General features: G+C 54.3%; 1 protein-coding gene across 6 annotated transcripts in view; it reads right to left on the reverse strand.

Moving 5' to 3' along the window:
• Nucleotides 1-906: 906 nt before the first annotated feature.
• Nucleotides 907-18,159, reverse strand: part of LOC116941918 (uncharacterized) — a 122,745-nt gene continuing 105,492 nt past the window's right edge. For 4 of the 6 annotated variants that reach the window (XM_076067679.1, XM_076067686.1, XM_076067690.1 and 1 more), the window contains 10 exons: nucleotides 17,719-17,847; nucleotides 15,381-15,509; nucleotides 12,465-12,557; nucleotides 9,593-9,946; nucleotides 7,894-8,015; nucleotides 7,500-7,623; nucleotides 7,257-7,304; nucleotides 5,672-5,992; nucleotides 3,254-3,585; nucleotides 907-2,821 (listed from right to left, as the gene is read on the reverse strand). In XM_076067679.1, coding sequence (XP_075923794.1) covers nucleotides 2,810-2,821; nucleotides 3,254-3,585; nucleotides 5,672-5,992; nucleotides 7,257-7,304; nucleotides 7,500-7,623; nucleotides 7,894-8,015; nucleotides 9,593-9,946; nucleotides 12,465-12,557; nucleotides 15,381-15,509; nucleotides 17,719-17,847 — 1,664 coding nt within the window. In that variant the 3' untranslated portion in view covers nucleotides 907-2,809. The remainder of the gene's footprint in view (nucleotides 2,822-3,253; nucleotides 3,586-5,671; nucleotides 5,993-7,256; nucleotides 7,305-7,499; nucleotides 7,624-7,893; nucleotides 8,016-9,592; nucleotides 9,947-12,464; nucleotides 12,558-15,380; nucleotides 15,510-17,718; nucleotides 17,848-18,159) is intronic. The other 2 variants (XM_076067693.1, XM_076067691.1) reach the window with 2 other exon arrangements.

Here is an 18,159-nt window from a genome sequence, read left to right on the forward strand (position 1 = left end):
TTGATGCTTGCAAGAAAGAAAAAAATCCGAAACAAATCAATTTAACAAAATGGGATGTTTTTCACTGAAGGAAATTAAACCTTAACCCACTTCTACGCGAGGTCGATTCAGGCAACTCGGGAAAGGAATGACGTGGCGAACTGAAAATTGTCGCGTTCCCTTAGAAATTCCAGACCGCGTCAGTTGTGCAAATTTCATGACGTCAGATGTCAGCGTTCGAGAGTTGTTGCTGCTTCACACAAACAGGTGGATTTTCTGCTTTATATTGAAGAACGCGACACCTATGCCGCGCTTTTGTGCGGGATACACGGCCTACGCGGAGGGTGGGGCGTGACGTCGGCAGGCACACTGCGTGACGCTTCCGCATGCGGGTGACATCACAGAGGTCACCGCTCACTTGCCGTGCACTATATATGCATTATTGCACCCCCCCCCCCCCCCCAAAATACAAAAGTCTATTTTTATACTTTTTGCATTGTGTACAGTCTGGAAGCTACCCACATGCCAAATTTTAAGTTTGATGCATGTCGGGAAGTATGCTAAACATTTCGAACAGACACACATTCACAAATTTCCCTTTTATATATATAGATTACTGGCGAGTCAGCATCGGTCACGTGGCTCGGCGGGAGAGCGAGCGGAAAGTCGCGAGTTCAAATCCTTGTTGGGGGTTCACTCAGCCCCCCATCATCCTTCTGGGTCGATAAAATATAAAACCACTTCTTGGGGAAGTTAAACAGTGGTTGTACGATTGTTCTCCGCGATATTAATGTGGGATTTCCAGCACCGGCTCTGCAGGGCTGTAAGCAGGAGATGATCTGAGCCGGAACTCGCTTCGACTTTCTGCATCGTGACCATCGCTACAGCACAACGCTCGGAACAGAATCACACGGACACGAACAGGAGTTTCATTTTTCCGCACTGACGCTCTTTAGCTCAAGGAGACAGAACAGAGACGCGACCGCGACATCTGTCTCAGGGAGAGACGCCGCGCTCAGCACCGCCACCGTGGCCCCGCGTCTCCCCGATAACCCCGGGGTCCAATCCTTGCCCACACTTCGGAGGGCATGGATCCCGTGCTGGGGTTCGAACCGATCAACCCTGCAGCTGTCGCTCGTCTGGGTTCCGTGCGGCCGCACGCGAGTGTCCCGCAACACGCCACGCCGGACGGTCACCAACATCACCGTCGTCGTCGTCACCACCGTCAAGCCAAGGTCTATCCACTGCTGCATGAAAGGCCTCTCCAAGTCACCCGCCATCCTTTACGGTCACCGCGAGGCAACGATCCGCTCGGTGCACGCAGCGCGCGAGCCGAGTCCATCGCCACCGCTCCGTCTCCGCGCTGTACGTCCCCTCTTGGGTCGCTTTCCCTCCCCTGGACTTCCACGGAGTGGCTTGTTTCGCCCACCGGCCACCGAGTCATCGAAGCAACGACGTATGCTGCCCCATCCCTGACCGGCACGTGATAGCAAACAGAATGTTCGACTCTGCACTCAAAGAGTCCTCAACATTTCTCGTGCAGGAGGACGGTGGGGGGGGGTCTGCCCAGGGTGTGGTGGCCAATTCATCAGCGAGTGTTCATTTCGCGAGTCGTGGGCAGGCTCGGAAAGAGAAAAAAAGTTATTCCGTACGAAAGAAAGAGACCGCTCAGAGTTCCGCAACTGCGAGCCGTCGAGCAACCTACTTGCTGCACCGTCTCCCCATACAGGCACCACCGCATCGGCCCGATACGTGCGGGTGCGGGCGAGTCTCCGTCTCTGCGAGATCCACCAACCCCCCCGCTCCACCCCCATTTTTGCCGAATTACGCCACCACCCCGTTTCGGCGGCGGAACCGTTCGTCCCTCCAAGTGATCATACAACTCGTGGTCGAGCAGTGATCGCCACGTCTCACGGCTGTCTCGGTGACGACGGCGATGACGATGACGGCGATGAGGATGCGGTGGCTTCAGTAACCGCCCAACCGCTCGCCCGCCACCACGGCCAAGCGCGCGAACCACCGCCACCACCACCACCGCCACCACCACCACCGCCACCACCACCGCCATCACCACCACCACCCTCGCCCATCCCCTCCGTGGTCAACCGCCGAGGCGCGGACGACTCACGGGAGAGAGAGAGAGGGGAGAGAGAGGAGGGAGAGAGAGAGGAGAGAGAGGGGAGAGAGAGAGGAGAGAGAGAGGAGAGGGGAGAGAGAGGAGAGAGAGAGGAGAGGGGAGAGAGAGGAGAGAGAGAGGAGAGAGAGAGGGGAGAGAGAGAGAGGAGAGAGGGAGGGGAGAGAGAGGGGAGAGAGAGAGAGGAGAGAGAGGGGAGAGAGAGGAGAGAGAGGGGAGAGAGAGAGGAGAGAGAGGGGAGAGAGAGGGAAGAGAGAGGAGAGAGGGAGGGGAGAGAGAGGAGAGAGGGAGGGGAGAGAGAGGAGAGAGAGAGAGGGGAGAGAGGGGAGAGAGAGGGGAGAGAGGAGAGAGAGGGGAGAGAGAGGGGGAGAGTTTCGTCGATCGGTCGATTCCGTTGGCTTCGCCGCTTCCCAACGACGCAGAGAGAATGTTCACGCGGCTGCCCGCGTGCACGCTACGGTTGTTGCGCGGTGGTGTCGTCGTTGTTGTTGTTGGTGTCGTTGTTGTTCTGTGAGTTGAGGAAGGTAGCTGGTGCTGGACGGAGAGTGTCGCACTCTCCTCCCCCCTTCTCTCCGTTACTCCTTCTAATTGTCCTGCCCCTCTTCCTTATCATCCTCCCTCTTCGTCTTCCTCCTCACGGCGAGAGGGATGGACGGGATGAGGAGGCAGCCCACGGCACCGATAAACAGCGGCAACTTAAAACTGCCCCTGCAAATTCACGGCAGCAAAAATCCGACAGGTGGCAAGGGAGTCACACGCGTGCAGTGCGGGCATGTGGGACTGCGTCGCGCGCTGTGCCGTCGCCTGTTTACCCGGGGCGTCCGTTCAGCACCACCGCGTCTCAAGGTGCCTCGTCTCACCACAGTGAAGGCGGGGGCTCACGGAGGCGCCCACTCACTCTGCCGATAGCTTAGAGAAGAGGCGAAGAGTCAGGTCTGGAGCCTCGTCGTGGACATTGGCGATCAATTTGCTTGGCTCGTTCTGGTTCTGATTTATCGGCCGATATCACACAGTGATTATTCTTTCCCGTGGGGGGGGGGGGGGGGATCCCAGAATACACGAGGTGGAGGGGGGGGGGGAGACAGAAGAGAATGGACGACCTCTATCGCAGAGCGAGCGAGAGAATCAAATGGCCGTCACCTCCAGCTGCTGAGTGTGATGACGCTGCGACGCCGCCGCCGCCGAGGAGGAGGAGGAGGTGGAGCAGGAGGTGAGGCGAGGCTCCTTGTCCAGGGCGGCCGTCTGTGGGTGCGCGTGGACGGGCAGCAGGTCGTAGTGGCCGGGTATGTGGCTGTTCTTGGGGAGGTCGTACAAGCCGTGCTCCATCTGCTGCTGCTGCTGCTGACGCCGTAGCAACTGAGCGTGGCGGTGGTGCTGCTGCGGGTGGTGGTGGTGGTGGCGGCGGTGGTGAAGCTGTGCCGGCGCGTTTGTGTCGCCCGCACCACCGCCGTGCACCACGCTCACCGTGGGTTCTGCGGAGGTGAGAGGCAGCGATGGGAGTCGGTGCAGTTGCACCGCCTGTACACTCGATAGCGACGCTGCCCTTCTCATCCACAACTCCACTCTCATCTACGCACTCCCCAACATTCATCTCTCTCGAGCGAGCACTCCCCACTCTTATTTATTACAAAAATTATAATCATTAACTTATTTATTCAGCAAAGCAACGGCGATTAATGAGGAGGCCGGAACACTTGGAGATCCCCACGCGTGAAATGGGGCAACCCTTTTGGCGATGAGTAATCACCGCTGCACTGCCGTCTCCTGGCCAGCCAGGGGAAGGCAGCTCCTCTACGCACACCCACGGGAAGGGGTCTTCATCGCCCGTCCGTGCGGTGACCCACCAACCCTCGCCGCTGCTGCCTCCTGCACAGTGGCCGCATTGCAGGCAGCCACGTGCAGCAGCGTAGCCACCGCAGCCGCCGCCGCCGCAGCTCAGCCCCTGCTGTCTCCCCGCCACCGCCACACCCATCACACCCGCGCAGTGCTTGCCGCAAATGAGCCACAGTGCCTCGCTGATCTCGTCAAGGGGCACGACACTTCATCACGAGGACTCCGGACATCCTCGCAGCAGCTTGTGGCTCAGCCACCGAACAAAGACGACAGTCACCGCATCGCGCGATTTCCGACTCCGCTTCTACGGCCGTCTGGAACGCTCTTCCTTCCGACATACGGATGCCACTGGAGCTGTGCACTTTCAAATCATCATCTAGATGTAAAACTCATTTGTTCAGCACCGATGTTTGTGTTCAGTTTGTTGTCCTTCCCCCGCACACCTCAGTTTAGCACGGATTGGCGACATACGGCGCGAAAGAAGTTCAACACACCTCATGTCCACACACACACACTATCCACACACACACTACCCACACACACACACTATCCACACACACACACTATCCACACACACTACCCACACACACACACATACTATCCACACACACACTACCCACACACACACACATACTATCCACACACACGCATACTATCAACACACACACTACCCACACACACACATACTATCCACACACACACATACTATCCACATACACACATACTATCCACACACACACATACTATCCACACACACACACTATCCACACACACACACTATCCACACACACACTACCCACACACAAACACTATCCACACACACACACTATCCACATACACACACATATACTATCCACACACACACATACTATCCACATACACACACTACCCACACACATACACTATCCACACACACACATACACTATCCACACACACACATACTATCCACACACACATACTATCCACACACACACATACACTATCCACACACACACATACACTATCCACACACACATACACTATCCACACACACACATACTATCCACACACACACACACATACTATCCACACACACACATACACTATCCACACACACACATACACTATCCACACACACATACACTATCCACACACACACATACACTATCCACACACACATATTATCCACATACACACACATATACTATCCACACACACATATACTATCCACACACACACTACCCACACACACACACTATCCACACACACACACTATCCACACACACACTATCCACACACACACACTACCCACACACATACACTATACCACACACACACACTATCCACTCACACACACATACTATCCACACACACATACACTACCCACACATACACTACACACACACACTATCCACACACACACATACTATCCACATACACACACTATCCACACACACACTACCCACACACACACTATCCACAGACACACACTATCCACACACACACTACCCAAACACACACTATACACACACACTATCTACATACACACACTATCCACACACACACTACCCACACACACACTATCCACAGACACACACTATCCACACACACACTATCCACACACACACTATCCACAGACACACACTATCCACACACACACTATCCACACACACACTACCCACACATACACTATCCACATACACTATCCACACACACACACTATCCACACACCGCACACCCCTCACCCATCTCGTAGACGTTCCTGGTGCTGCCGGTGGCGACGTGGCCGGCGAGGCCGTGCGCCGGCGAGCAGACGATCTCCGCGTAGGTCGACTCCCGCGGCCCCCCCGGCCCCCCCGGCCCCCCCGGCCCCCCCGGCGCCTTCATCTCCACGTAGCCGGCCGCCTCGGAGCCCCGGGGGGGCGACACGGGGCCCCCCCCAGCCGGCGGGGGGGGCGACCTCGCGGGCGCGGGGGAAGCGGGGAGCGCGGGGGTCTCCCGGATCGTGGCGTAGGGGCTCTCGCTGCCCACCGAGCCAGAGCTGCCCCTGCTGCCCTTGCTGTACTCTGCACAGATGCATTCGAGGAGGCACGGATGGAGCGAGAGAGAGAGAGAGACACCGTGCCGTTTTGTAACATCTTCAAATCTGCAGCACTTTCGTCAATCCACCGCTGGGTTGAAGGTCGCCCCGTGTCACGATGGTCACGCGGCTAGACCATACTTCACCACGCCGGTCAACGCAGGAACGGGTCACATATCAATCGCCACTGATATCAGCCGCGGCCGCCAATGGAAATCTCCAACTCGGGTCGGCGCGTTTGTAGCGCAGTGCGCCAACAACTGCACCACCACTCCACCCATGATTGATTTTCACAACAGGCAGGAGGCGCACGAGACCTGTGCCGCAGGGCCACGAGAGATGGCGACGTGGGGAGGCATTCATCCAGCAGTGGATAGACCACGGCTACTGCTGCTAATGATATTCATAACCAAGCGTTAACTTGCAGACTAATGTAACGAATGAGATGAGTCAAACAAGACACAATCATGCCACACGCTACAAACGGAATCGACACTATATGCTTATAATAATGTATCGATTAAATTTTGATTTAAAGCTTTCGTGACTGCAGTTATTCATATTCTTGGTTCTTTCGGTAAAGTCACGTAGAAGGGAGATAATAAAAAATATAAAACAAAATTCTCACGACGTTTCGACTGCAACACAAGCAATCATCATCAGGTGTGAAATTTTCTTGCTGAAATTTGAAAATTTCTTGCTGTGGTTTTCACACCTGATGATGATTGCTTGTGTTGCAGTCGAAACGTCGTGAAAATTTTATTTTTTTATATTTTTATTATTTTGTTGTTTCCCTTCTACGTGACTTTACCGAAAGTACCAAGAATATATAATGTATCGATTCTTATGTTCATGTGATACGAAGAAGGGCCATTGCCCGAAACGTCGCCGATATATTTATCGTAATGCCACACGGTCTTTTTGACGAATGCGTTGAGTTTTTGTTGTCAATGTATTTGCGACCTGTGCTCGTGTGCCACTGCCAGCAGCAGCAGCAGCACGGAGCGTGCCCGCCCGAACCGACCCGCCGGCCGCCTGGGAGGGCCCTCCTGGCAGGTGGAGCCCTCCTGGCAGGTGGAGCCCTCCTGGCAGGTGGAGCCCTCCTGGCAGGACGGGCCGTGCCGCTCGCTCTACGGTGCGCGCTCTCTTTCGCTCTGCCCGGGTTTAAACCCGCGGCTTGCGAGTGAAGGGCGGCAATGCAGTTGTGGAGGGAGTGGGGGTGAGAGGGGGGGAGGGGGGTAGCCGCGTACCTTTGTGCGACTTGCAGGTGTTATAGGCTCTCTCCACGCCACAGGCGCCTGCGGAGGTACGGGACAGGCGGTCGGCCACTGAAGCCAGGGACACACAGCGCTCCTCCTCTCGCCTGCTCCACTTTGGAACTCCCTCCCATCATCATATTCAGCCATGATCAATACACTGCTGGATGAAGGCCTGCCCCCCCCTCCCCCACCCCTCCCAAAGCTGTCGCCGTCTCCCACGATCCTTTCACGTACCCAGGTGGTAGGGGTTGGTGGATCGCTTCCAGAGCACGGGCAGAGTGGCACTGCCCTCCGCGCAGCGCGCTGCCAGCTTCTCCCGCTCCAGGTTCTTCATCGCGGGGACGCGGGCATTGTTGGGCTGGTACACAAAAACAAAGATCCCCAAACTGTCAGGGCAAGTGCTGTTGGCGAGTAGTACATATGAAGGTCAAAACGGCGCGCGAGGGCGTGGGTGGCCAACACCACGCCCAGCCGTGGCGTTTAATACATATTGCACCAGGCACTCATTTGAGGCCGAGTCGACCTAGAGGAGACCCAGGACCCGGTAAAAAAAAAAAACATCTCCCACTTGTATTGGCCGTGAGCGGGAATCGAACTCGGGTGTCGGGGATGGCAGTGCTCGCCGCACCCTGCCCGTGCAGCGCAGCTCCAAGTTGTTGTTGGCGATGCCCTGCGCACTGTGGCCCTGGCTCAGGGTTTGGTAGCCTGGGTTCACATACAGGCTGTGGCAGCCGCACTGCACCGGGTGTTCTGTCTCAGCACAAACAACAACAACAACAACCAACAGCAACAACACAGGTTATTCACGCATGTAGGCGCACTCATATCGGCCAACCGATATGAGTGCGCCACTCAACATGAAAGTGTTTTATTAATGATCAGAGTCACACGTCTCCCGGCTATATTCATTTGCCCGTTAAACTGAAGGTCCTGCCGGTTTAAAAATAATCCCTTGGTATTTACCGTGTGCTCAAAGGAGTTGAGACATATGTCACGGTGAATGCACGTAGAGTCGTGGTAGTAGAGACAGAGACGTTTAGAACAAGAAGAAGGAGGGGTTGGTTCATGAGTTAGTAGACTAGGTGAGTAGGTGAGTGAGTGGATTAATGAGTGGGTAGGTGAGTAGGTCAGGAGCAGAGTGCCACTCGCCTACGATTAGAACAATTGGTTACGTACGGTGCAAAAAAAGTTCAACATACACACACAAAGTCGTAGAAGACGCATAAACGGAGAGAGAGAGAGAGAAGAGGAGGGTGGATCTTGAGCCCCCCAGAGAGGACAATGAGATTCTCAGAGGTTGAACTTTTACATAAAAAGTAACACATCGAGACACTGAGACTTCCCTTAACCGTGTGCATATTGAGTGGCACCCAAGTGAAGGGCCAAATCCAGAAACGTCGCCTTTCATGTACTTATTTTCTGTTATTGACGAATGCGTTGAGTTTTGCTTGTTTGTTATTTTGTTATCTGTGCCTGTTGCACCGCTGCCAACGCAACAACAACAACAGCATACACGTAGTCCGGACATTAAAATCTCTACCACGGGAGGGAGCTCTCCAGCTTGGCGTGAACACTCGGGCGCGTGCGGTTAGAGGAGTCACCGTGCATCGGTTGACATTGATCGTCCCAAATCACGGTACGTGCCATCGAACTGCGTGTGTTAGCCACCAACGTGCTCATTAGCACGTACGTATGTACGTGCGTCTGTGCATGCACGTGAGGATCCACCCATGATAGCACCGCATGTGGGCGCCTGCATCTCTCTCCCTGTGTCCGTGTCTCTCCGCGCGTGCACGTGTCTCGGCGCGCGTGCACGTGTCTCTGCGTATCTCCCTGCGCGTGCACATTTCGTGTATTATTTCCTCTCTCGCTGCACGTGCACGCATTCGTTTCTCTGCCCATTTATGTCTGTCTCCCTGTGCGCGCGCGCGTACAACGTGTGTGTGTGCGTCTCTCTCGTTCTCTGCGCGCGCGTGCACGTGTGTGTGTGGTATCTCTCTCGTTCTCTGCGCGCGCGTGCACGTGTGTGTGGTGTCTCTTTCGTTCTTTGCGCGCGCGTGCGCGTGTGTGGTATCTCTCTCGTCCTCTGCCCGCGCGTGCACGTGCGTGTGTGTGGTATCTCTCTCGTTCTCTGCTCGCGCGTGCGTGTGTGTGGTATCTCTCTCGTCCTCTGCGCGCGCGTGCACGTGCGTGTGTGGTATCACTCTCGTCCTCTGCGCGCGCGTGCACGTGCGTGTGTGTGTGGTATCTCTCTCGTCCTCTGCGCGCGCGTGCACGTGCGTGTGTGTGTGGTATCTCTCTCGTCCTCTGCGCGCGCGTGCACGTGCCTGCGTGCGCGCACTCCGACGCCACGGACCGCGCCGCGCCGGCGCTGAACGAGGCCGCGGCCGCCGCCGCCGCCCCGGCTCCCGGTTCGCGCCGCCCGCCGCGGGCGAGGCCGCGCAGCCGCCGCCGTCTCCGCCGGTAGAACACCGCGAGCAGCAGCAGCGACAGTAGCAGCAAGAGCAGCAGCAGCAGCACCAACACCACCCCGACCACCGCGCCCAGCGACTCCCCGCCCGCTGCCTCCTCGGGCGGCCCGCCCGCCCCGGCCGATGGGGCCAAGGCCGGGGAGGACGGCAGTCCCACGGGCACGAGAGGAACGAGGGCACCAAATCCCTCCACTCCCATCCCCATGCCCCCTGAAGCGCGCCACCCCCAAGGGGAGCAGAGGAGAGACACACACCCACAGGCGCACGTGGAGAGAGAGAGAGAGAAGACAATGATTAACGTGATTACAATCAGTCAAAGTCGAGTTTAAGTGTTGCATGAACATTATCACTGGTGCTGAGCCAATGGTGGGAACTTCACATCATACGGCGGGGAGCAGTCTCTCCGCACGACGACCACTGTTGAGTGCCCACGAAGTCATGATGATGATCATTGTATCGACACTGGTGGGATGATGATGATTATGACCGTGATTGTGATTTTAATAATGGTGATAATTGTTAATCACCATGTGGCCACGTGGTCATTATAATGATGATAATGCTGGTGGCCATGGTGATTGTGATGATGAAAATGCTGCTGGTGGTGGTGATGATGATGTTGGAGACTGGCTGGGTAACCTCACCCTGACCGGGACTTAAACTGGGACGTTCCCACTTGTGGGGTGAGCTCTGGGCTCACTGCCACGCGGGTGGACACGAAACGCTCCGAAGCGGTCGCTGCTCGTCGTCTCATTGTGTGTAATTATCTTTTTTTTGTGTGGAGCAAATGTATCGTGTTTTATTGGGCAGGGTGCAATTTGTGCCAATATAGTTTGCACATTAATTTAACTTGCACGTTTCCTTTTTTTGTTAAACCGCTCATCAAACTAAATGAGCTTGGTGAGCAGTGCGGCGTGGTGTGGTTGTGCTGTTGTGTGTGTGCGGCGTGTGTGTGTGTGTGTTGGTGTGGTTGTCTTTGTGTGGTGTGTTCGTGCGTGCGGTTGTGTGTGCGAGTCTGTGCGGTCGCGCGTGTGTGCGTCGGTACGACTGTGTGTGCCATGTGGCTTTGTGCGCATGGACACGCTTGTGTGTGTCGGTGGCGCTCTGCTGCGTGGCGTGGCCGTGCGTGCTCGCGAACGCCACTTGTCCCAACGGTCTGATAGGGCTACACGGGGGATCTTTGTCTGTGTTTCTGTGTGTGTGCGTGCGTGGTGCTGGCCACCCACCCCCTCGTGTACCGTTCCGGCCTTCATAGGTGCTCGCTAACAGCACTTGCCCCTACAGTCTGTTACAGGCTATATGGGGGATCTTTGTTTTGTGCGCGCGTGTGACTGTGCAGTGTGGTGCTGTATGTGCCGTGTAATCTTTGCTGTGGGTCTTACACGCAGGGCATGTGAGGATTGATGGTGTGTGTGCGCGTGTCCACACACGTGTCCACATGTTTGGTATCGTAGCATGAAGCAATGCCATCAATTAGCAATGCTGCGGTCTCATTGGTCCACGCAGGAATGCAGGGTCATTTACTGTGCGGGCGAAATGCGTTCAAAAGGCCTATTAGTGGTCGCATTTCTCTTAATTAAAGAGGCGCACTCGCCCCGACTGTTAATAAACCACCAGGATGGATTCAGACAGACGATCAGCACATTAACTCATGGAATTTACGACGATAATGAGCCAAGAATGTCAGTGTGTCCCGCGCGTGACGTCGCTCCACGTCGGCCAGCCTCGGTCATTAATAAACATGAACAGGTTACGTGCTGCCTTAAAGCTTTCGTAACCGCAGGAGTTCATATTCTTTGGTTCTCCGTAAGGCTATTGAGACATAGACGTAAAAAGGAGGTCATGATGAACAAGGGATTATAACATTTAAATGAAATAAGTCTGTGTCACCGCGCCCTTACTAATTGCACACAAATTGATGCAATGAATATATCACGTCGCGGTCTGTGCTTTACGCTTGCAAGTTTCAGATTTACTGCAATACACCCGTCCTCGGACGGGCAAAAGGCGAGTGCCTTCACTCATGTTACAAACGCCGGTGACACCGACAGCGCCTGCCACTCCAACCTTCCCTACCAACACGAATGCAAGACTGCCTCCCTCTGTGAAGAGCAGTATTTCCTGACGATGGTCAGTGAATCGGATCGTTGACATATAAAAAATTTTCTCAGCGACAAAATTTTTTTCTGAATAACAACTTTGTTGTTGGTTCTAATGAACCTGCAACCTCATGTATATGTCTATCTATGTATGTGTGTAACTGTGTATGTATGAGTGCTGCGGGGAGCGGTTGTGCAGCGGTTAGCGCATTGCGCTACAAACTCGGCGACCTGAGTTCGAGTCCCGCACATGGCCCAACACCAATGATGATTATCTGAACCGGTTCCGGGCATTTCCTCGGTTGACTTAGCCTCAAATGAGTACTTGATGCGGTGTGTAAACATCGCCACGAGGGAGACAAAGGCGGCCGGGCGTGGTTCTGTCCACTCACCCCCTTCGCGTGCCGTGCGCCCTTCGTAGGTTGCTGCTCGCTAACAGCATTTGCCCCAAAATCCTGCTCAGGCTATACGAGGAATCTTTGTCTTTGTATGTGCGTGTCCGTCTTTGTAAGTATATGAGTTTTGTATGTGTGATGTCTGTATGGGTTTGTCGTGTGTATTTGTGTGTGTTAGTGCGTATGCTTGCATGCATGTGTGTGTGTCTGTGTTGGCGTAGCTGTGTATCTTACTGCTGACACAGCCCTGCACCGGGTGGCACATCTGATATGAGAAGCAATCACAGCGGAACTGGCACTGAGGACCATAGTGGCTGGGCTGACACGCTGATGTCAGGGAGGGGGCACATGGTGAGTGAGTGAGTGGGTGAGAGTGTGTGAGGGGTTGAGTGAGTGAGTGGGTGTGTGAGATGGGTGTTTGAGAGGGTGAGTGAGTGAGTGGGTGAGTGAGTGGGTGAGTGAGTGGGTGAGTGGGCGAGTGAGTGAGTGAGTGTGTGAGAGGGTGAGTGTGTGAGAGGGTGAGTGAGAGGGTGTGTGCGAGGGCGTTTGAGAGGGTGAGTGTGTGTGTGAGAGGGTGAGTGAGTGTGTGAGAGGGTGAGTGTGTGAGAGGGTGAGTGAGTGGGTGAGTGAGTGTGTGAGTGAGTGTGTGAGAGGGTGGGTGAGTGAGTGTGTGAGAGGGTGAGTGAGTGGGTGAGTGGGTGAGTGAGTGTGTGAGAGGGTGAGTGAGTGAGTGAGAGGGTGAGTGAGTGAGAGGGTGAGTGAGTGAGTGTGTGAGAGGGTGAGTGAGTGAGTGAGTGGGTGAGAAGGTGAGTGAGTGAGTGTGTGAGGGTGTGAGTGGGTGAGTGAGTGTGTGAGAGGGTGAGTGGGTAAGTGAGTGAGTGTGTGAGAGGGTGAGTGAGTGGGTGAGACGGTGAGTGAGTGTGTGAGAGGGTGAGTGAGTGTGTGAGAGGGTGAGTGAGTGTGTGAGAGGGTGAGTGAGTGAGTGTGTGAGAGGGTGAGTGTATGAAAGGGCGAGTGTGTGAGGGGGTGAATGTGCGAGAGGGTGAGTGAGTGGGTGAGTGGATGAGTCCATCAGAAAACACAAAAACACAAACACACACACACAAATTATGCTAAAATAATGAAAATGAAAATGCAACTAATTTAGGTGGCGAAATATGCATGGACGCTTACATATTTAAAGTTCACAGGCAAAAATAATATTAACAGCAAAAACATCACCAAAATAAACATTTCCAGCCTTCGAAAAAAAAACCGAGCATAAATAAGACCGTGTCGTTTTACACGCGCTACTGAAATAATCTCGCAGATGGCAACTAAAGCGGGTAAATAGAAGTCACGACGGGCACTGGCACAGGGAGACGAGACGGGGCCTATTCAGCACCGCGCGTGGCAATGTCCGCACAATAACAACACATTTCGTCTGACTCGACTCCCCTCCACGCACTCTCGTTCCCCTCTCATCTCACTCTACTCCCCTCCACGCACTCTCCTACCTCTCCCCTCTCATCTCACTCTACTCCTCTCCACGCACTCTCCTACCTCTCCCCTCTCGTCTCACTCTACTCCCCTCCACGCACGTTCTTACCTCTCTCCCTTGCCGTCTCATCCACCATTCACTTTTTACAGAGATGCGTTTTAAGTGCCTAACATTTAGACCGTATCGTTACCCTGCCGTACAGGGCAGGTGCCCACGTGAATTCCCATCACTCGTGTGCGTGAACCTCGAGAGAAATAAACAAGTTAATGTGTCGATTGAGTCTCAACACATTTGTTGGTGTTGTAATTTCTCCCCGCTTCTCCAGTTCTGTATGTCTTTGCATGAAAGTACTTTCACGTTGGAAGAGTCCCGCGAGAAGGAGCGCCGCGCGTTTTAAAATCTATACCCCCGTACAGAATTCATACGGTGAGCATCACACGCAGTCAAAACGCGTAACGTAAATGCGCAAACACACGACTAATTAAGTGGCGCTCACCGATCCGCTCACGGAGGATGTCCTCTCGAGCCGTGACGGGTTTGCAGACGTTGTTCGAGCGAGTTTTAATTGGGAACGTAACGAGTTGAGAGTGGCGCCGCGTATGTTCCTGTGTCTGGGAGGTCGCGCTGCGTCTGCGTATGCGCGGGTCTCCACTCGGTGGGGTGGCAGCTACGGCTTTAGGACCGCAGAGAGAGAGCAGAGTGGTCTTTGTTGTTGTTGTGGGTGGCGTGAAACGACGGTTGTTGAGATCAGCTAAGGGAAGGGACCATGAACGAGATTTTTAAATGTAATTGTTTGAAATTTTAATTCTTATTTTACAAAGCATATATGTCGCGTGTATCTTAATCGTGATTCTTAAATGTTATATAAGCGGACAACTTTATCTATCTGTGATGAAGGCTGCACTTTCCGTAGTTTCCATGCAGGGGGCGCTGCAAACCTACACGCGCCCCCTGCATGAACGACCGAGGGGCAGGGACAGACGCTCGATCACGTTGGAATCGATCTGCAGACGGCGGTCTTCTCGCACGGCCAGCAGCTCCACGTCGCCTTATCTCGATCCCGCAATCCCAACCAGGTGGAAGTCCGCATCGAACCGAACCCCCAGCAAGGCCATCTACTTAACGAAATGTCCTTTTCAATTAAGTCTTCCAGATGTAAAATGACATAGGCCTTTAATGAAGAAATAAAATATCTAATTCAAAACATTAAACAATTAAATGATGTTTCATTTTAAAACTTCAAAACGGAGCATCGCGTGCTTGCGTGAATGCGTCGTTCGTGTGCCATTTTTTTCGTGACTTTCCCGAACAACCCCTAGTTACTTATAAATATGTTCGTGTTAGTTGTAATGTCGGTGAGTAACACTGAGTCTGTGCTGGGTGAACAGCAGTGGAGCTCGGTTTTGCCCAATCCCGGCCCATCTGGCTCGACCAACTTAATCAATAATTAATCAATAAAACAAATGGGGAGTTTGAATGTTTACATCGTGCAAGTCACTCAAGATGCACAGCAGAGCCAACCTGATACCAGCACCACGTGTCACCCGCGGGTCTCATGTCGTCAACTAATTGGTTGACGTATCATCATTCCACTGCTTGTGCTTCCTTCTGTTCGCGATGTTAACGTGGCCCTGAACGCGCGGCAATGGGCAGTGCAGAGAGCGCCGTACCGGAGTCACAACTCAGCCCCGTCCACCCGCTGGCGCAGGAGCAGGCCCCGCTCACGGGCTCACACGTGCTGTTGTTGGTGCAGCCACACGCCAGCTGGCACCGCAGGCCGTACGAGCCCTGGGGACACGCTGTGTGCACACAACGCACACGCGAATGCAAGGATTCCCTCTCCCATCTCCCGTGTAAGCCTTGAGCAGACTGTTGGGGCAAGTGATGTTAGCGAGCACCGGTTGAAGGCTCCCACCGCACAACGAAGTAGTAGTGGGGTCGTTAGAACCGCGCCCTGCCGCCTTTGTTTCCCCAGTGACACACCGCAGCTTGGTTTTCAGTTAAGGCAGAGTCGACCTAGCGGAGGCCCGGATACGGTGTTCCGATATTATTCGTCGCTGACGTTAACCATGGCGAGGAATCGAACCTGGGTCGCCGGTTTCGTCGCGCGCTGCGTTAACCACTGCCCCACCGCTCCCCCGTACATACACAGCCGCACAAAGCCGAACACAGGACTGGTACAGACACCGTGGCTGACCGCACCGAACCCCCACGCCCCGCGGTCCTGCGACAAATCCGCGTCTCGCTCTTACGTCTCGCTCTTACGTCTCGCTCCTACGCACGGACGCTCTCATCCGCTCCCTCCGTCGGCCGCCATTCCGTCACCGGTCTTCCTCGTCGTGGCGTGTCCTGCCCAAGAGCGCTGACTTCGCTTCGCGGTCAACGCGATGCGTCGTCTGATTTGTTGTCGTTTCCTGATCCGTGTGCTCCTATTTTTGCTTCTCGGAATAAGTCAAAGCACGCAGCTCTCCACGCTTCTCTGCGCACTTTCCAGCCTTTGTTCAATTTCCTTTGTGAGTGTCCCGCGTTTCTGATCCATACCTCGGAGCTGACACTTTGCATTGATCGCAAACTTCTTCGGGCATATCAGCACGTCGCTTTTCGTTATCAAGTTTTAGTCGGTTTTTTTCCCCTCTCTTTTCAAAACTTCTCCGTCTCGCTCTCGTTTGCAACGATTTCATCAGCGCTATACACATTCTGCAGACACTGGCCCCGCGGCCAATATATTCTCACAGTTTTGTTTTGTTTTACGCGAGTAAACATCCCTACGTCGGTTCAACGTCTGCGTGTGGTTGTTGCCGTTGAGCAAAAGTTTTCCCAACCAACGTTCCACGTTAAGACATTCAGATGGAACATCTCGTTTGCTATGGTGTCGAGGGTGTAAAATCACACAACACACAGGCAGCACAAAGCTGCGTCCCTCCAACAGTTCATTTGGTGAGCATTTGATTTGGAACCCGCAGGCTTTTGGGACAAGTGCTGTTAGCGAGCACCTATTAAGGTCACGACAGAGTGGTGTGGTCAGGACCACGCACGGGCATTTTATGTTGAGCTTCTCTCGCACCGCACGTAGCCATCAGAGGTGCGGATGTAAGCTCTCCAACGCTGATATTTTCCGTACCGCACCAGCTACTCATTTATGGTCGAGTCGACCTAGGAGAGTGGCTCTTAACCTGGGGGGTGCGAGATGCCCTTTCTGGGGGGAGCGAGGCATGGCCAGATTATTTAGAAGGTAAATAATCGAAACACCAATCAAGCACGGGCTCGTAAGTACAACTTTGTTTCCTCAAACCTATGTTTGTATTCACATGATAAGTTGTCGATTTAAAGCTTTCGTGACTGCAAGGATTCATCTTCTTGGATCTTTCGTTAAAGTCACGTAGAATGAGAATAAAGCAATAAAACAAAATAAGACAATAAAATTCTCACGACGTTTCGGCCACAACACAAGTAGCCTTCTTCAGGTGAAGGAACAGAACTGTCGGGACGACAGCGCTTCAATGAACGCTGCTAAGATTCGCAGCGTCTTTTAAGCTATATGTAAACATATGTAAACTCCTTTGTCAAGGCGCTTCACTTCTTCAACCTAACTTAAACGACGCTGCGAATCTTAGCAGCGTTCATTGAAGCGCTGTCGTCCCGACAGTTCTGTTCCTTCACCTGAAGAAGGCTACTTGTGCTGTGGCCGAAACGTCGTGAGAATTTTATTGTCTCATTTTGTTTTATTGTTTTATTCTCATTCTACGTGACTTTACCGAAAGGACCAAGAAGATGATAAGTTGTGTTCCGATTGAGAACCAAAGTGGCGCAAGGCTGCAACGAAAGGCGAAGCACCGCTGAGCGAGGGAAACCCCGCAACCGGCTCGCATCCACCGCTCGCCACCGACGTTCAGCCGCCGATGCCGAATCCCGGCGACGTCCTCGCCACGCCGCTCGCGCTCGACCCCGACACGCGGCGCCCCCTGCCCCGCCGGACTCAACGGGCGCCCGCGGACTGGCGCCACCTACCGAGCTGGCAGCGCGCGCCCGTGAAGCCCGCGGGGCACGAGCAGCGCCCCGTCGCGGACTCGCAGTCGGCGCCGTTCTCGCACGCGCAGCGCTCCTTGCAGCCAGCGCCGAAGAGGCCGACCGGGCAGCCTGGGCAGCGGGGGCAGTGGGAAGGGTGAGGGGGGGGGGCGCGGGGATGATCCTCCTATGTATGCACGTTGAACTTCTTTCGCACCGTACGTAGCCAACCGTGCTGATCGGTGGCACGTGGGCCACTCTGATCGATGACGATCGCGATGTGTGTTGGACCACGTGTGCACGGCGGGCAGCGGTGCCGTGTATTGTGCACCGCGCTGCGAACCCCGCGAACCGAATTGAATTCGCGGGCTGACGCGAGCCGTGATATTTGAATCGTTCCCGGGGTCTCCTCTAGGTCAACCTCTACGGGAGGTTGGAAAGGGT

The sequence above is a fragment of the Petromyzon marinus genome, chromosome 1 (assembly GCF_048934315.1).
Source record: "Petromyzon marinus isolate PM22_M1 ecotype Great Lakes invasive population chromosome 1, UKy_Petmar_22M1.pri1.0, whole genome shotgun sequence".
Taxonomy (NCBI): Eukaryota; Metazoa; Chordata; class Hyperoartia; order Petromyzontiformes; family Petromyzontidae; genus Petromyzon; species Petromyzon marinus.